The 19,954-nt window shown below is 47.1% G+C and overlaps 1 protein-coding gene across 2 annotated transcripts in view; it reads left to right on the plus strand.

The window, feature by feature from the left end:
• LOC112215586 (neuropilin-1a) overlaps nt 1-15,751 on the plus strand; it is an 82,316-nt gene extending 66,565 nt beyond the window's left edge. Inside the window, exons 12-19 of one of the 2 annotated variants that reach the window (XM_024374728.2) lie at nt 2,108-2,252; nt 6,670-6,780; nt 8,397-8,444; nt 9,631-9,774; nt 10,604-10,881; nt 11,581-11,677; nt 12,140-12,193; nt 12,479-15,751. In XM_024374728.2, the coding sequence (XP_024230496.1) occupies nt 2,108-2,252; nt 6,670-6,780; nt 8,397-8,444; nt 9,631-9,774; nt 10,604-10,881; nt 11,581-11,677; nt 12,140-12,193; nt 12,479-12,780 (1,179 nt within the window). In that variant the 3' untranslated portion in view covers nt 12,781-15,751. The remainder of the gene's footprint in view (nt 1-2,107; nt 2,253-6,669; nt 6,781-8,396; nt 8,445-9,630; nt 9,775-10,603; nt 10,882-11,580; nt 11,678-12,139; nt 12,194-12,478) is intronic. The other variant, XM_024374729.2, reaches the window with a different exon arrangement.
• The last annotated feature ends 4,203 nt before the right edge of the window (nt 15,752-19,954 follow it).

A 19,954-nucleotide genomic window follows, 5' to 3' on the forward strand; every position in this document is an offset into this window, starting at 1 on the left:
GAAGGCAGGAGAGCTGAGAGAGCGGAGAAGAAGGCAGGAGAGCTGAGAGAGCGGAGAAGAAGGCAGGAGAGCTGAGAGAGCGGAGAAGAAGGCAGGAGAGCTGAGAGAGGGGAGAAGAAGGCAGGAGAGCTGAGAGAGCGGAGAAGAAGGCAGGAGAGCTGAGAGAGCGGAGAAGAAGGCAGGAGAGCTGAGAGAGCGGAGAAGAAGGCAGGAGAGCTGAGAGAGCGGAGAAGAAGGCAGGAGAGCTGAGAGAGCGGAGAAGAAGGCAGGAGAGCTGAGAGAGCGGAGAAGAAGGCAGAGAGCTGAGAGAGCGGAGAAGAAGGCAGGAGAGCTGAGAGAGCGGAGAAGAAGGCAGGAGAGCTGAGAGAGCGGAGAAGAAGGCAGGAGAGCTGAGAGAGCGGAGAAGAAGGCATGAGAGCTGAGAGAGCGGAGAAGAAGGCAGGAGAGCTGAGAGAGCGGAGAAGAAGGCAGGAGAGCTGAGAGAGCGGAGAAGAAGGCAGGAGAGCTGAGAGAGCGGAGAAGAAGGCAGGAGAGCTGAGAGAGCGGAGAAGAAGGCAGGAGAGCTGAGAGAGCGGAGAAGAAGGCAGGAGAGCTGAGAGAGGGGAGAAGAAGGCAGGAGAGCTGAGAGAGGGGAGAAGAAGGCAGGAGAGCTGAGAGAGGGGAGAAGAAGGCAGGAGAGCTGAGAGAGCGGAGAAGAAGGCAGGAGAGCTGAGAGAGCGGAGAAGAAGGCAGGAGAGCTGAGAGAGCGGAGAAGAAGGCAGGAGAGCTGAGAGAGGGGAGAAGAAGGCAGGAGAGCTGAGAGAGCGGAGAAGAAGGCAGGAGAGCTGAGAGAGCGGAGAAGAAGGCAGGAGAGCTGAGAGAGGGGAGAAGAAGGCAGGAGAGCTGAGAGAGCGGAGAAGAAGGCAGGAGAGCTGAGAGAGCGGAGAAGAAGGCAGGAGAGCTGAGAGAGGGGAGAAGAAGGCAGGAGAGCTGAGAGAGGGGAGAAGAAGGCAGGAGAGCTGAGAGAGCGGAGAAGAAGGCAGGAGAGCTGAGAGAGGGCGTGTGACACGCAGAAACGACCCTAGATGTATCTGCCGCCGTCGGCATGCTTTGAGTGTGTCACACGCCCACACAGCGCCTTACACACACACCGTACACACGCCTCGCACACACACACACACAGACGCACACCTCCAGGAAGTACCTCTACAGCCCTGTCCCCAATTACAACTTTCTCCGACAGGATGTGGTGTAAGTGTGTTCCAGATCACCTAATGGTTGATTTCTGAAGGAGTGAGAGGCTGGGCATCTTCCTGTCCTACTTGTTTCTCCATCTCTCCCTCTTTCCCTAAGAACCTCCGAGCATCAAAGACAGACAAGACGTGTTCCAGTGTTAATGGTCACTAATCCACTACACCCCATCACTGTCCCCTCCTCTACCTCTCCTCTCCTCATCTCCACTACTTTCCTGTACCTCTCCTCTTCTCCTCTACTCTCCTGTCCTTTCATCTCCTCGCCTCTACGTGTACCTCTGTTATTCCCAAACAGAATCCTCCTGTCTTATTCAGATGACAAGACCAGAACTGCTGAGCAACGAGAAAGCATTAGTCCTCTCCTCTATCTTACCCCTTCGCTACGTTATTCCCAAAGAAAAATGTCCCTAGCCTCTCTCTTTCCTCTAAATAGAGGACTTCTGAGGCTGAGCCGAGACAGAGTGAGCTGAGGCTGCCCTTGACCGCGGTGTCCTGCTGGGGTGGCAGGTGCTAGTTGTAGCCACCGGGCTCTCGTTTACAGTCCCACCGACAGTGCTTTTTAGATGTCAGCCGGAGAAATCTGGTCCATCTTCCATTGTTTTCTCCCCTCTCTCAGCCCTGCTCGAGCCCTGCTCATTTTCCAAAGGAAGGAATAAGTCTGCCTTAGGGTCTCTGTGATAGGAGAGAGACATCAGAGAGAGCAATGACATTATCAGACAGGAACATTTCTCTCTCGTTTTCTCTCTCTGTGTGTATCTGTCTCTCTCTGTATCTGTATCGGCCTATCTCAGCCTCTCTCTCAGCTGCAGTGTGTACGATGTAGGACTTCTCCTCTGCCCTTGTCGATGAACTAACACAGGTGGTCCTCTCCACAGATTTTCGAGGGGAATCAGAACTACGATACTCCAGAGCTGAGGACCGTGGAGCCCTTGCTGACCCGATACATCAGGGTTTACCCAGAGAGGTCCACCCCTGCTGGGATGGGCCTGCGCCTCGAGCTCCTGGGCTGTGAGATCGAAGGTAGGCCGCAAATGGAATCCTACACACACACGCATTTTAATTGTAGACACATGTATACTACAAACACACACGCACACCAGTGGAGGCTGCTGAGGGGAGGACGGCTCATAATAATGGCTGGAATGGAGTCAATGGAATGGTATCAAACACATTAAACATGCGGTTTCCATGTGGCTGATACTATTCCATTGACTTTATTCCAGCCATTATTATGAGCCGTCCTCCCCTCAGCAGCCTCCACTGACGCACACATACACACACACACATCTTCTGTCATCCGTGTGATGACAGTTCTACGGCTGAATACATGGTGTTTGTCAAGGTTGGGGTATTTAAAGATGCTTAGAACAATTCTCCACGTGGAGTCAACAGCTGTCCAGGGCCCAGTAGGCCCCTCTATCTCTCCCTGAGAGGGACAGTTGTCCAGTCTCCATGCATGCTGCATCAAAGCCATTCCTGAAGCAAGACCGCTCATACATATTACATGGGATCAAATGAAACCCCATCTGCCCTGAGGATTACTGCCAACCTCTTCCAGTCCCTGTTCCATCCTTTCTCTCTCTCCTCTCCCCTCTGTCTGCCTCGCTCTCTCTCTGTCTCGCTCTCTTCACCTCGCCCCTCTCTCTCTCTCTCTCTCTCTCTCTCTCTCTCTGTCTCTCTCCACCTGTCTTTCACTCTGTCGTCTCTCTCCCTCCCTCCCCTCCCTGCTATGAGAACATGCTCTGGCGGGCCAGGCCTAAGTGGATTTACATATTGGATTTCAGGGCTGTAGCGAGCGCAGCCCTGTGTAAGCCATGGAGTCCCACCGGGGCTTTAGAAGGATGATAATGCTTGTTTTCACTGTTAATGCCACCACACACTCAAAAACACACACACACACTGACACAGACGCAGACACACACACACACAAATACAGACACAGGTACGTGAGTGGTGGTGTGTAAGCTAAGCCCCAGGAGTACAGATAAATTCAGATAAATTCCAGCTGGAGCATTGACCCTGTCAATGACCACTCCACCCTGAATCTGACAGAGGTTGATCACTAATATTTCATATAGCAGAGGGGAATTCTAGATTACACATGCACTCTCTCCTCTCCCCTTGTCTTTCAATCTCCCTCTCTCTCAATGTCCCTCTCTCTCCATCTCCCTGTCTCTCCATCTCCCTCTCTCTCCATCTCCCTGTCTCTCCATCTCCCTGTCTCTCCATCTCCCTCAATCTCCCTCTCTCTCCATCTCCCTGTCTCTCCATCTCCCTGTCTCTCCATCTCCCTGTCTCTCCATTTCCCTGTCTCTCCATCTCCCTCTCTCTCCATCTCCCTCTCTCTCCATCTCCCTCTCTCTCCATCTCCCTCTCTCTCCATCTCCCTGTCTCTCCATCTCCCTCTCTCTCAATCTCCCTCTCTCTCAATCTCCCTGCCTCTCCATCTCCCTCTCTCTCCATCTCCCTGTCTCTCAATATCCCTCTCTCTCAATCTCCCTGTCTCTCCATCTCCCTCTCTCTCCATCTCCCTGTCTCTCCATCTCCCTGTCTCTCCATCTCCCTCTCTCTCCATCTCCCTGTCTCTCCATCTCCCTCTCTCCAATCTCCCTGTCTCTCCATCTCCCTGTCTCTCCATCTCCCTCTCTCTCCATCTCCCTGTCTCTCCATCTCCCTGTCTCTCAATCTCCCTCTCTCTCCATCTCCCTGTCTCTCCATCTCCCTCTCTCTCCATCTCCCTGTCTCTCAATCTCCCTCTCTCTCAATCTCCCTGTCTCTCCATCTCCCTGTCTCTCCATCTCCTTGTCTCCATCTCCCTGTCTCTCCATCTCCGTCTCTCCATCTCCCTCTCTCTCCATCACCCTGTCTCTCCATCTCCCTCTCTCTCCAGCTCCCTCTCTCTCCATCTCCCTGTCTCTCCATCTCCCTGTCTCTCCATCTCCCTGTCTCTCCATCTCCCTCTCTCTCCATCTCCCTGTCTCTCCATCTCCCTCTATCTCCATCTCCCTGTCTCTCAATCTCCCTGTCTCTCAATCTCCCTGTCTCTCCATCTCCCTCTCTCTCCATCTCCCTGTCTCTCCATCTCCCTGTCTCTCCATCTCCCTCTCTCTCCATCTCCCTGTCTCTCAATCTCCCTGTCTCTCAATCTCCCTGTCTCTCCATCTCCCTCTCTCTCCATCTCCCTCTCTCTCCATCTCCCTGTCTCTCCATCTCCCTCTCTCCATCTCCCTCTCTCTCCATCTCCCTGTCTCTCCATCTCCCTCTCTCTCCATCTCCATCTCCCTGTCTCTCCATCTCCCTGTCTCTCCATCCCCCTCCCTTCTTCCCTCCCTTCTTCCCTCCCTTCTTCCCTCCCTCCCTCTCACTGTCCTGGGAAAGCCCACTCATTACTCTGTCAGGGTAAACACATCCAGGCTGTGTGTTAGCGGAGCATGGATCAGAACTGCGGCCTTGCCCACATCCAACGAGGTCAGTGGGCCCTAATTATAGGCCAGGGTGGGGCCCAGCCTCCAGCCCAATTCTAGACTCATGCATCTGATCTCCAGTCTAAACACAAATCTAGCTCTGTTCCAAATGGCACCCTATTCCCTAAGTAGTGCCCTGGTCAAAAGTAGTTCACAATTTAGTAGTTCACAAATAGGGTGCCATTTGGGACACAAACCTAAAGCCTCAGCATCCACCGGCTCTATTCACACTAAGACTTCCTCTGTATCCTGATAAAAGGGGGCTGTTAATAGCTCAGTGATTGAATCCACTGGCATGGCCTGCCTTGTATGTGTTTGTATATGTTTGCGTGTGTGGTGTATGTGCGTGGTGTACTGTATGCGTAGTGTATTTGCGTGGTGTATGTGCGTGGTGTACTGTATGCATGGTGTACTGTATGCGTGGTGTACTGTATGTGTGTTGTGGACTGTATGTGCGTGGTGTACTGTATGCGTGGTGTATGTGCGTGGTGTATGTGCGTGGTGTACTGTATGCATGGTGTACTGTATGCGTGGTGTATGTGGTGTACTGTATGTGTGTTGTGGACTGTATGTGCGTGGTGTACTGTATGTGCGTGGTATATGTGTGTGGTGTATGTGGTGTACTGTATGTGCGTAGTGTATGTGATGTACTCTATGTGCGTAGTGTATGTGGTGTACTCTATGTGTGTGGTGTATGTGGTGTACTGTATGTGCGTAGTGTATGTGGTGTACTGTATGTGCGTAGTGTATGTGCGTGGTGTATGTGCGTGGCGTATGTGCGTGGTGTACTGTATGTGCGTGGTGTATGTGTGTGGTGTATGTGTGTAGTGTATGTGCATAGTGTATGTGATGTACTGTATGTGCGTGGTGTCTGTGCGTAGTGTATGTGCGTGGTGTCTGTGCGTAGTGTATGTGGTGTACTGTATGTGCGTGGTGTCTGTGCGTAGTGTATGTGTGTGGTGTATGTGCGTAGTGTATGTGGTGTACTGTATGTGCGTAGTGTATGTGGTGCACTCTATGTGTGTGGTGTATGTGGTGTACTCTATGTGTGTGGTGTATGTGTGTAGTGTATGTGCGTAGTGTATGTGTGTAGTGTATGTGTGTGGTGTATGTGTGTAGTGTATGTGTGTAGTGTATGTGTGTGGTGTATGTGCGTAGTGTATGTGTGTAGTGTATGTGTGTGGTGTATGTGTGTAGTGTATGCGTGTAGTGTATGTGTGTGGTGTATGTGCGTAGTGTATGTGGTGTACTGTATGTGCGTAGTGTATGTGGTGTACTCTATGTGTGTGGTGTATGTGGTGTAGTGTATGTGCGTGGTGTATGTGTGCGGTGTATGTGTGTAGTGTATGTGTGTGGTGTATGTGCGTAGTGTATGTGCGTGGTGTATGTGTGTGGTGTATGTGTGTGGTGTATGTGTGTAGTGTATGTGTGTAGTGTATGTGCGTGGTGTATGTGTGTGGTGTATGTGTGTGGTGTATGTGCGTGGTGTATGTGCATGGTGTATGTGTGTAGTGTATGTGTGTAGTGTATGTGTGTAGTGTATGTGCGTGGTGTATGTGTATGGTGTATGTGTATGGTGTATGTGTGTGGTGTATGTGTGTAGTGTATGTGTGTAGTGTATGTGTGTAGTGTATGTGTGTAGTGTATGTGCGTGGTGTATGTGCGTGGTGTATGTGCGTGGTGTATGTGCGTGGTGTATGTGCGTGGTGTATGTGTGTAGTTTATGTGTGTGGTGTATGTGTGTAGTGTATGTGTGTGGTGTATGTGCGTAGTGTATGTGTGTGGTGTATGTGCATAGTGTATGTGTGTGGTGTATGTGTGTGGTTTATGTGTGTAGTGTATGTGTGTAGTGTATGTGCGTAGTGTGTGTGTGTGGTATGTGATACCGCAAACCCTACAAAGGAGCAGCTGAACGCAAGATTAACATTAACTTTCTCTCTCTCTTCCCCTCTCTCTCCCTCTCTCCTCCGCAGCTCCCACAATCCCCCCCACCACGCCCGTCCCCACCACCGCCCCATCAGACGACTGTGATGATGACCAGGCCAGCTGCCACAGTGGAACAGGTGATGACTACGAAGTGACAGGTGCTAACATCACTCTCATGAGACTGCTACCTCCCCTACTCCTCTACCCCTACTCTCGCTTTATACTAAGCCCACATACCTACATAAACACACACACACACCTAATCACCTGCACCTGCAACCCCATCTTTACCCCTTTACAACCTAATGAGAAACCTTATCTCGTGCACCTCAGAGCCTGTCTTCCACCCTCAACCGAACATCTTCCCTCACACTTGACCTGCCCTCGCACCTGTCTTCCTCTCCTCCTCCTCCCATCCCCCACCCAGCTGTGTTTCCCTCTCACCTGCACCTGTCTGCCTCTCCTCCTCCTCCCATCCCCCACCCAGCTGTGTTTCCCTCTCACCTGCACCTGTCTGCCTCTCCTCCTCCTCCCATCCCCCACCCAGCTGTGTTTCCCTCTCACCTGCACCTGTCTGCCTCTCCTCCTCCTCCCATCCCCCACCCAGCTGTGTTTCCCTCTCACCTGCACCTGTCTGCCTCTCCTTCTCCTCCCATCCCCACCCAGCTGTGTTTCCCTCTCACCTGCACCTGTCTGCCTCTCCTCCTCCTCCCATCCCCCACCCAGCTGTGTTTCCCTCTCACCTGCACCTGTCTGCCTCTCCTCCTCCTCCCATCCCCCACCCAGCTGTGTTTCCCTCTCACCTGCACCTGTCTGCCTCTCCTCCTCCTCCCATCCCCCACCCAGCTGTGTTTCCCTCTCACCTGCACCTGTCTGCCTCTCCTCCTCCTCCCATCCCCCACCCAGCTGTGTTTCCCTCTCACCTGCACCTGTCTGCCTCTCCTCCTCCTCCCATCCCCCACCCAGCTGTGTTTCCCTCTCAGCCTTTTATCTCTCAGCAGCCCTGGTCTCTTTCTAGCCTGGCCTCTTTCTCCACTAACCTGATAATAACCTGCCTTACTGCCCCTGACTTCCACCTTTCTATACGTTGCTGTTCCCTATGGATATGTCCCGACAGGCACCCTGTTCCTTTTATAGTGTACAACTTTTCCCCAGGGCCCATAGGGCTTTGGTCAGCAGCAGTGCACTACATAGGGAATAGGGTGCTATTTGGGACACGGGCATGGAGTTCTCCCTTTGGCTATTCCTCTCTCCTAGCCCCATTTCAGCACAGCAGTCTCCAGTGATCAGTGATGTGCATGGCACTCTCAGTCACTCTGGTTCGCTCCCTCCTGGCCCTACATATAGTGAAAGAGGGAGTGTGGGCGTGTTTGGTAGGAGTAAAGAGACATAGAAGGAGGGGGCATCCGTTTGGCACCAGAATAATGTGTTACGGCTAAGCTAACTATGCTATGTTTAATGTGTTACGGCTAGGCTAACTATGCTACACTGTTATGTGTTACGGCTAGGCTAACTATGCTATGTTTTATGTTTTACTGCTAGGCTAACTATGCTACACTGTTATGTGTTACGGCTAGGCTAACTATGCTATGTTTTATGCTTTACAGCTAGGCTAACTATGCTACACTGTTATGTGTTACGGCTAGGCTAGTCTCTCTAGACAGACGGGTCGCCTCCCACAATGTAACCAATGTTCCTAGTGCGGTTGCCCTATGTCTGGGATTTCCCAGGCTACGGCTAGGCTAACTGTGCTAACACTGTGTTGTTCTGACAGGTGGAACCACAATGCCAGAGGCTATGACAGATGTGGACACCATCCCAGGTTAGGACCCATTGTATTATCAATGTACTGTATACAAGACGTGTGTCTGTGTGATTGTATGCGTGTGTGAGGGGCTTAGAATCCATGTGTGTGAGGTTCATTCGTTGTGTGGGTGGAAATCGTTTTTTTTCCAGTAGTAGTCTACTGAAGAAAAATCTGTCCTCTGCTATTCATCAGATGTGAACTGTGGGGCTGCTCGTCTTACAGAGAGCTTGTCACTATCCCTGCTCCAATCCTCCTTAGAACGGAAAAACCAAAAACCTCTTAATTGGGAACAGGATGTCTTCAGAAAAAATGTGTCTGTGTGCCTGAAATGTGGTTCCACATGGGAATTCCATCCTTTGTGTTTAATGGGTAAATATATTCTGCTGCCTGCAGAAACTAGTAAAACCCAGAAATTATTAAAGGGAATATTGGCTCACATTTTTTATTCTTTGGAGAGCTGGGGCCTTAGCGCTTGCACAGACACCGATATACAGGCTTTCAGAGGCAGAGCTGACATCCTTAACATATCTCCCTTGTGCTGCTTCTTTGGAAGTCTCTTTCTTTATCCAATTTGATAACAAAACGAAGCTCCCCATTGCCCCACTCTTACATACATACTGTACTCTCAGAAGGCCTTTCAGCTCTGTGTGTGTGTGTGGGGCTCATTATAAAGTCATCTCCCTCAGTAGGCTGCTGTGAACACACACACACACATACTCGCTTTCTCTCTCTCTCTCTCTCTCCTGCTATCTTATTGTCATTGTACATCTTTTTTTATGAGTCCATATCCTGTTCATGCGCTCTGTTTATTAAAAGAGAACATTAACTGTATTTATTCAACATCTCCTTGCAAAGTCCCACCCCCCATCCACCCTATTCTGGCAGGATTTACCCTCCTCTCATTGTCTCTCCCTCTCGCTGTGTCTCGTAGGTTTTTTATGAAGCTCAAGAGCCCTTTCTTCTGATATTTGAGTTTCACAGTTCTCTGCTTCCCTCTAGTGATTTACCCAAATAAATCATCTCCACAACATTCGCTGTATCTAATCTAGTGAGCCCTCAGGTTATCACAAATCCCCTCTGAGTCATGTTTATACAATGGTCTATTTCAACCAGTTTGTGGTCTGACCTACTACAGAATCTAGAATGTTTATGTGTGTCTCTATGTGACAGACTGACCTGTGATCTGTCCCCTGCTCCGCAGCGTTCCTGTGGTTTGCGTGTGATTTTGGCTGGGCCAACGACCCCTCGTTCTGCGGTTGGACCTCAGAGGACAGCGGCTTCAGATGGCAGATACAGTCCAGTGGCACACCCACGCTCAACACTGGACCCAACATGGACCACACAGGTACAGACACATCAACACTGGACCCAACATGGACCGCACAGGTACAGACACATCTACACTGGACCCAACATGGACCACATATGCACAGACACACAGACACATCAACACTGGAACCAACATGGACCACACAGGTACAGACACACAGACACATCAACACTGGACTCAACATGGACCACACAGGCACAGACACACAGACACATCAACACTGGACTCAACATGGACCACACAGGTACAGACACATCAACACTGGACCCAACATGGACCACACAGGTACAGACACATCAACACTGGACTCAATCATGGACCACACAGGCACAGACACACAGACACATCAACACTGGACCCAACATGGACCACATATGCACAGACACACAGACACATCAACACTGGAACCAACATGGACCACACAGGTACAGACACACAGACACATCAACACTGGACTCAACATGGACCACACAGGCACAGACACACAGACACATCAACACTGGACCCAACATGGTCCACACAGGTACAGACACACAGACACATCAACAATGGACCCAACATGGACCACACAGGTACAGACACACCAACAACAACAACGTAAGCTAATGACAACTGTGTAAGTCATTTATATCCAGTTGACCTAGTCTTCTGACACATTGTATCACACACAATCTATTTTTCTAAGTCCTTCAAGACAGAGCTGGTCACACGTATTCTAACTGTCAAAACCAAGGTTTGCCACTCTAGGTGATTTGTTTTCCCACCACTGCCTTTTAGCTGAAGAGTGATGACATCACATCTTCCTTTTCTCATTGGCCCTTTCCCCTTGTCATGTCCCATCCAGGTGGATCTGGTAATTTCATCTACACACTAGCGACGGGCGCCCAGGAAACGGAGGTTGCTAGGCTGGTCAGTCCGGTGGTGACAGTCGGTCAGTCTGACCTGTGCGTCTCGTTCTGGTACCACATGTTTGGCTCGCACATCGGCACGCTACACATCAAACAGAGGAAGGAGACGGTGGATGGCATGGCCGACATACTTCTGTGGACCGTCAGCGGTCACCAGGGCAACCGCTGGAGAGAGGGACGCGTGCTGGTGCCGCACTCCAGTAAATCCTATCAGGTATGGAGAGAGAGTCTCTGATCTATAGGATTGGACAGATCAATGTAGTATGTCTCATATACATTACAACTACATTATATATACAAAAGTATGCGAACAACCCTTTCAAATCAGTGGATTCTGCCCTTTTCAGCCCCACTCGTTGCTGACAGCTGTATAAAATCAAGCACACAGCCATGCAATCACCACATTGGCAGTAGAATGGCCTTACTGAAGAGCTCAGTGATTTTCAATGTGGCACCGTCATAAGATGCCACCTTTCCAACAAGTCAGTTGGTCAAATGTATGCCCTGCTAGAGCTGCCCTGGTCAACTGTAAGTGCTGTTATTGTGGAGGAATAATGGTCTGGGGCTATTTTTCATGGTTCGGGCTAGGCCCCATAGTTCCAGTGAAGGAAAATCTTAATGCCACAGCATACAATGACGATTCAGAGTGAAGGCTGTCACAGCAGCAAAGAGGGGACCAACTCCATATTAATGCCCATTATTTTTGGAATGAGATGTTTGACGAACAGGTGTCCACATACTTTTGACCATGTAATGTACGTTTGATATGTATAAATTCAACACTGTTTTAGTTGCAGGGCACGTTTGGTTTGATTAGTGCTACTTAGTGATTAGCGAGGTGATTTAAAATGGGAAATGAGTTGTTGAGAGGTTGTTGTAAAGTTGTCAAAAGGTTGTTCTCTCTTTCTCCCAGGTGGTGATTGAAGGGTTGGTGGAGAGGAAGAGCTGGGGTGATATCGCTGTGGACGATATCAAGATCCTTGACAATCTGAACATGGCTGACTGCAAGGGTGAGTGTTTCTTTCCTACATTGATCGTTCAAGCCAGATTTGAGCCAGTGACCTAAGAACACCTGTCTCTACAGGCCTCTACATTGCTTTCCCAGACACAGATGAAACAAAGTCCTGGACTAAAATGCAGACTCTCCTTTGAAGGTGCTTTGTTTGTTGTTCAGGACTATGTTTCATCTGTGTCCCGGAAACCGGCCCTCTATATCATGTTCAGTTGGGGTGGCAGGGTAGCCTAGTGGTTAGAGCAGTGGACTAGTAATCAGAAGGTTACAAGTTCAAACCCCTGACCTGACAAGGTCTAAGTCTGTTGTTCTCCCCCTGAACAGGCAGATAACCCACTGTTCCTAGGCCATCATTGAAAATAAGAATTTTTTGTTAACTGACTTGCCAAGTAAAATAAAGAGTGAAATGATTATTGTGCTGGAGGAAAGGACTTTTCTATCTCTCTGTCTTCCTCAACAGATCCTGATGTTCCTACAGAGCCCATGCTGCCTGAAGACAGATTCAATGAAATCCGTAAGTCACCCTATTACATATTGATACAAAGCGTTTACGAGATTACCACAGATTTCACCTCTCACCTCTTCTTCACTCTCTCTTATCTGTTACACACAGCATAGGGATTTAGTGTTGAAAAATAATCACACAAAAAAAAAAGCTTTGTCCAAACATATGCAACAGCTATCTACAAAGCTGTAGATTTCCTTGAATAGTGGGACGGTTGAATATGAGACGAATGTTGTCCTTATAGGGCACATTACGCCAGTCTACTGACCCTCTCCTGCTCATTCTCTCCTGCAGTTGTGGACATCACAGACTTCCCTGAGATCGTGGAAAACAATGAGATCCTGAACGGTGTCAGTGGCGGGGCAGGTAACATGCTCAAGACACTGGACCCTATCCTCATCACCATCATCGCTATGAGCGCCCTAGGGGTCTTCCTGGGGGCCATCTGTGGGGTCGTCCTCTACTGTGCCTGCTCACATGGCCACATGTCTGACAGGAACTTATCCGCTCTGGAGAACTATAACTTTGAGCTGGTGGATGGAGTCAAGCTAAAGAAGGACAAACTCAATTCACAGAACTCATACACAGAGGCGTGAATAGGAAGGGGGAAGTGAGACGTGCGTGTGGGGAGTGCACAAGACTGTAGGCATAGCCAAGACTCAATAAGTTGCCGGGCCTAAAGGGACTGCCGGAAGCCTCTCATTGGAGGAGGCCCAGGTTCAGGAACCAATGGGAGGTTGTGACTGATCCATTGCTTTTCTCAGGAGCTGCAGTAACAGGAACCTACCAGTAGGGGACACTGTGTACAAAATTAAATACAGGAGAAAAAATCTGTACAGATGATGAGATGATTATTTTAATTTTTCTATTTGATTTTCATTCATTTTTACAATCGGATGCTGGTGTTGAGACCAATTTAATGATTATAATGTTTAAAGTATTTATCATTTTCTGGGAGGAAGAAACCATTTTGTTATTATTATTTTAAATCAAAGTTGTTATTTTTGTGTTGAAAGAGAAGTATCAAAATCAAAAATGAACCATAACTGACAATGTTGTTGGTACTACTGCCACATGGGGGGATAGAAGCAGGGCGTGCCCCCCCCTTATGACCCCTGCCCTCTGCCTCTGTCTACAGGTGCGGATCAGAGGTTAAGGGTAACGGTCACGCCCCTTGGCAGTAGATGGTTCTGACAGTGCCTTTAATACACCTTAGTTGGCTATTTTTCCTCCATTAAGTTCTGACAACGTTATGATAATGATCCGAAAACTAAAGCAGGGGCTTTTAAATTAGCTAATAATCAAGTCTACAAAACATGATCCAATCCAATCCCTCCATGGCGCTTTTCTCCCTCTGTCCCAGACACACATAATATTGTATATAAGTTTTAATATATTTTAATGCCCTTTTTTAAGAAAGTAAAAGGTAAAAAACAACAAAAAAGCTGCGGTATCCCTTTTTTTCAATGGGTTGTGTTGTAAATACAATCATTTGACTGTTGTTGTGAAGAGTGAAGTGCTGTGGTTGTATTGTTTCATTTCGTTGCTCTCCGGAAGAGAGAGCAGACTCTGTGTGCTGTGTGAAGATAGACCGCTGTTAGGACAGTTCAGTGCACGTTCAAAGAAGACTTGCTCGTTCAACCTGACTGAGCAGCCAATGTCATCTCTGTTCCCTAGATGCAATCCACTTCATGACACCATGGAGGGGACAACGAAGAAGTTATCATAAACACAAATCAAAAAAGACAAACAGTTGTATTCATGTTATTAACTTCAACACACTAATTAACATATGGCAGCCACACACCCCTATCCTCCTCCCCACACACAGGGTCTGTCCTCTTCTCTCATATCAACAGCAGCAGTGGAGGAAGATATATGGAATGTCTGTCTGCCAGCATACCAAAAAAAAACAACCATTGCTTTTGCTTTGCTTTAGCTATATGAGTTGACCAGTGGAGTTGACCACCTCTAGTTCCATAGGTAGCAGGTAGTCTAGTGGGTTAGAGAGTTGGGACAGTAACCAAAAGGTTGCTTGTTCAAATCCCTGAGCTGACAAGGTGGAGAAATCTACCTTTCTTGCCCTTGAGCAAGGCGGTTTACCCCCCCAAAACAACTGTGTGCCGTGGATGTTGATTAAGGCAGCCCCCTTCAGAGGGCTTTAATGCTCAAGACACATTTTGGTTGAATGCATTCAGTTGTGCAACGGACTAGGTATCTCCTTTCCCAGGCCTCTGTGGATTGTCCTACAAAAAAAACATTGCAACTTAGAATGCACTTTGTCATTCAACGTCTAAATCCTCTCTAGAGTGATTTAGGCCGAGGGGGGCTTACTGAAGAAAGGCTTTCACAACTGGCTTTCATGTTCACACAACAGGTTAGATTTTCATAATCATGATCATAGGTTTGTATTGTGTTGTCACATATTGGACACACTACGGCCTAGGTTTACGTCTATAAAACGTGTAGCAGCCAAATGTTGCGATGTCAGGGCGGATGTCATAAGGGAAGGACGCTGGTACAGAGCTAAGCGGTCGAGTGATGTCATCATGCATGGCGAATCAGGTCACTCGCCCTGTTGTCTTTACCAAAGGATGATTGGATACCTCTTCTACTTGGGGAGGGGTTTGTGATCAGCACACTACTACTGGACAGTCCGCAGCCTTTTAACCACATCCACACCTTTTTCAATAAACGTTCACAGGAAATTGACCTCTTGCGTTGCACTGACTGGAATGGACTCCCGGGCAATTTCAAAAAGAGGAAGGTGGGTTGACTATAGAAACTGCAGTGTTTGATGGTTCATTTTTATACATGTTTTTCAGCTGAAGTTGCATATCTTGCGTCAATGTAAACTCTGAAATCTCTTGAGACCTACCGATGGAACTAGCAATGCTCCAAAAGAGTTTTGGATGGGGAATTAAAGGTCTAAGGAGGGCTTGACCATTGGAAAGGCCCATTGGATTTTCTACACCACAACAATCAGAGACATAATGATGTTGAACAGGAGGACATCTGCTATATCTGTGTACTATGTCGTGTGCTGTGGTGAACACATGCTCAGCTTGGCTTTTGTTCATTTCAGGTTTGATGTCCCACTTTGCAATGCTTACTGTTTTGTGCATTCAGCTTTGAGGACAGTATCCACAGTCTGGTAACTAGAGAAAAGGATACTGTAGGGTGGAAACTAAAAAGAAACAATGTTGCACTGATAAATATATTTAAGAAGTTTGTGTTCATAGCATTAATTTGTAAAGAAAATCTAAAACTGAAAAAAACTGTGTTCATTTTCTTTCTTCTTTTTATAGTTTCAGATTGTGATATAATTCAGAAATGTACAAATTGAGATGTTTTCATTATTGTAAAAAGGTATACAAAATTCCTATAGTTATGTCCCCATTTACCTGGATTATTAGAGCTTCGTTTTGTACTGTCATTCAAATTTTGTGCACATTTTTTTTACCAAAAAAAAAAAAACTTTTATTTTCAATACTGCTTCTGTAATTTGCTGTTGTAGGAAAAGATTAATAAACAGCAAGCCTTAAAAAAAAAACTGGGCGGAACATTTGTATTGTTCTGGTTGTGGTTGGTAGGACTGTATTTGGAGGTCAACATGCTGGTCGTGTGGGCTACTGCAGCGCTGTGTTGATAACACAGGAGGATATAGAGGCACAGTTAAAGGGCCAATTCCCAGTTTATATGGTAGGAAGGAAAGGGATGATATCAAATCAAACTTTATTTGTCACATGCCCCTAATACAAGTGTAGACTTTACTGTGAAATGCTTACTTTTGAAAGAAAAGCACATTTTTTTTGTCCATTAAAAGAACATAAAATTGATCAGAAATACAGTGTAGATATTGTTTATGTTGTAAATGACTATTGTAGCTGGAAACGGCAGATTTCTTTTATCTACATAGGCGTACAGAGGCCCATTATCAGCAACCATCACTCCTGTGTTCCAATGTCACGTTGTGTTAGCTAATCCAAGTTTATAATTTTAAAAGTCTCAACCAGTCTCAAAGTTAACAGTGGAATTACTGGCCTTCCAGGCAGAGTTCCTCTGTCCAGTCTCTGTGTTCTTTTTCCCATCTTAATCTTGTATTTTTATTGGCCAGTCTGATACATGGCTTTTTCTTTGCAACTCTGCTAAAAGGCAAGCATCCCGGAGTCACCTCTTCACTGTTGACGATGAGACAGGTGTTTTGCAGGTACTATTTAATGAAGCTGCCAGTTGAGGACTTGTGTCTGTTTCTCAAACTAGACACTCTAATGTACTTATCCTCTTGCTCAGTTGTGCACCGGGGCCTCCCACTCCCCTTTCTATTCTGGTTAGAGACTGTTTGCGCTGTTCTGTGAAGGGAGTAGTACACAGCATACGAGATCTTCAGTTTCTTGGCAATTTCTCTCATGGAATAGCCTTCATTTCTCAGAACAAGAATAGACTGACGAGTTTCAGAAGAAAGTGTTTTGTTTCTGGCCATTTTGAGCCTGTAATCAAATCCACAAATGCTGATGCTCCAGATACTCAACTAGTCTAAAGAAGGCCAGTTGTATTGCTTCTTTAATAAGAACAACAGTTTTCAGTTGTGCTAACATAATTGCAAAAGGGTTTTCTAATGATCAATTAGCCTTTTAAAATGATAAACTTGGATTAGCTAACACAACATGCCATTGGAACACAGAAGTGATGGTTGCTGATAATGGGCCTGTGTACGCTTATGTAGATTTACAACATGAACAATGTCTACACTGTATTTCTGATCAATTTTATGTTATTTTAATGGACAAAAAATTTGCTTTTCTTTCAAAAACAAGGACATTTCAAAGTAGTCAAAGGTAGTGTATATATTTTTAAATTTAGCCTTTATTTAACTATACTGTATGAAACAGCAGGTAAGTAAATGAATTAATATATACAACATACATCCTAAGGTAAAGGAGTTACTTAGGTACAACGAGCACATGGCAACAATCAGTTAGGCTAACAATCATAATAAATGTGATCAAATCAAAGATTCAAGATTAAGCCATACAAACTATATACATCCAAAAGGTAAATGAGAATTTGAAAAGGAATAAAACTAACAACACAGGCCGCCACACTGATTAGCCATAGGTGTGTCTATGTAAAGGGTGCGGAGGAAGTCCCGCCTCTGCTGCAGGAACTGGATGGGTATTGGGTAATGGGGAAAGTCAGTCAAGGGTAGTGGTAGGAATTTCCTACAGCCATTCCAAATACGGGACATGTATCAAAAAGGGAAATTCTGTTCATTAGGAATTCTGAGAGGTTGGGGGGTATAGGTGGAGGCAGAGGGACTTAGTGCCGCCCCATCAGGGGACTGCAGGCAGTGGCATGGCATTGGGCCCCTGGCTGCCCGTGTAATACTAAGCTGGTGGTTCTGGAGGTGGGGGGGCTTAGCTCAGTAACCAAAGGGCATGGCTGGCCATCTGCTGGTCCAGTAGGAGGGGTTAGCGGTCTTCAAGACACAGGTGAATGGGTCTGTTTGTCAGTCAGGAACAGGGACAGGTCGATCAACCACAGGACCAGGAACTGGGACAGCAGTTGGTGGTACTCTAAACCTTGCTTCCAATGGGAGTACATCCTTACCTAGCTAATGGTGGGCAGTTTCAGCTAAATCTGGGACACCGGAGGTGGTAAAGTCCACTGGAGGAGCTTCTGCCGTTGCCAGCACACAAAGATTGGTCAGGTGGCCTACTCCTTTCCCCTAGACTCCTGGGGGTTGAAACACCAAATAGATTATTTGAAAGGCACATTGTCAGGCCTGGAGCAAATTACACCCTAAACTACAAATGACAAACCCGATGCACCCAGACAGCTGGCAGACATTTTATTCAACATTCTTGCTTTGCAGGGACTGTTGTTTTCTGGGACCTATTAGTGAACTATGCTATTGTTATAGCAATGGACCAGTGTTGCTAGAAGCAGCAACTGGCATGTGGAACCACTATAACTCCATAGAAATGCAGAATCCAACAGAGGGTAAACCCAAAAGGACTTTATGATGAGACTTAACCTTTACAGAAAGCCAGCAGAACTCTCAATAAAGATGTCCGGCTATAAGCCAGATTGCAGAATTACCCAGCACTGCACAGGGCAGCAGTTTTCCAATACGTCCGCCACTCAGCTCCATGTGAACAAGTTAGGTTTAGGATTACTAAGAGGGGTTTTACACGTGAAAATTGTTGAATGTCTTAAATAGCTTGAGATGGTGTGGAGGGACAGATGCAATTCAACAGGTATCTGAACAATGGGTTACAGTCGAATACCTAATGCATTCTTTAGACAGGTGAAGCAAGCACACACATTTCAGAAGTTTTACTTTACCAAACAACCACACAGTTGCAAACGGCTATTGCAACCCTGTAAAGTTGTTACAACAGAACACGTCTTACTACCATTCTAAGTCACTTGATTTAAGGCCTATTTGCAAAATTACAAAGTGAAAACTTGGCAACAAACCTATTAGTCTATGCCACAACAACCACATATGCCTACAGAAATTGGATTGTCAGATTGATGTTTAATTAGCAGACGTTTGATTTCAATTGGCTCTAGAATATAATTTGCCCCAAAACATAATGACATCTTGTTTCTCCAATTAATATTTCTACCTGACCGTGGGCTCATGCACGGGAGCCTGCCCGCTTTTTACAAAACAAATGCAGTCACTGGTCATGTTCCCATACTCAGACGTTGCTGACACATGCCAGATCTTACAACGCCTGGATAGGTATTTCAGACAACCACATCGTGGTCACGCTCCACTGCTCAGATGTTACGTGCATCAACCAATGGTTGTGTGCCACGTCATCAACTGTGTCATCAACTGACAGATTATAACATAACATATGATGTGGTTAGCTGATACATAAAACACCTATCCAGGCATTGTAAGATCTGGCAGGTGTCAGCAATGCCTGGGCAGAGGAATGCAATACTGTACAGTCAATGACGTGGCACACAACCATTAGTTGTGCAACCTTTATCTGTTGAAAGGTTCTTCAGCGTGTGTCCATCAGTGATCAGCCTTTTTGCCTTGTCTTGCAGTCAGCAAAAAGCGGGCGTCGTAAAGTAAAATATTAAAACTATGTTTCCAAAATTTTCGAGAACGGTGCAATTGCAGCCTGCATTTCGGGGCGTTCCTCCATCTGCGGGAACCCCTCTTGATACTTCTATTGGTCTAGGACTCCCGTACACAGGTGGGAGGCGGGGGCGCTCCAGTACAGTAGGTTGCGGTAATGCACCTTATCGTTGCATGCCAACTGGCGATAAACCCCACAGAAGAAGAGGCAGGGTTGACACGGTAGCTAGCTAGCTAGGACAACGGTATACAAAAGGGGACTCTCAATTGCATACTCTTCGCATCCTCTCTCCTCTGTCCTCGCCTCCTTCTCAAAATCCATCGGAGGAGAAGGTCAGAGGGGAGGGACCTCTGACTTTCTCATCCAATGGGCGAGTAGTATGCAATTGAGAGTCTCCCAGTGTCCTTCGCCTCCACCTGTTGTGGCACTGTTTTCCTGAAATTCTGTTAAAGACGGCGAGTGCACCGTACAACCAACAGTGGTGTGTAGAACGACATCTCGAATCGCACAACTCGTCAATCCTTGACACGGATGGGCTATTGCAGCAGACGACCACACCGGGTTCCACTCCTTTCAGCTAAAAACAAGAAGAAGTGGCTCCAGTAGGCACACGATCACAAACTGGACAATTGAGGAGTGGAAAAACATTGCCTGGAACATGACA

The sequence above is a fragment of the Oncorhynchus tshawytscha genome, linkage group LG16 (genome assembly GCF_018296145.1).
Source record: "Oncorhynchus tshawytscha isolate Ot180627B linkage group LG16, Otsh_v2.0, whole genome shotgun sequence".
NCBI lineage: Eukaryota > Metazoa > Chordata > Actinopteri > Salmoniformes > Salmonidae > Oncorhynchus > Oncorhynchus tshawytscha.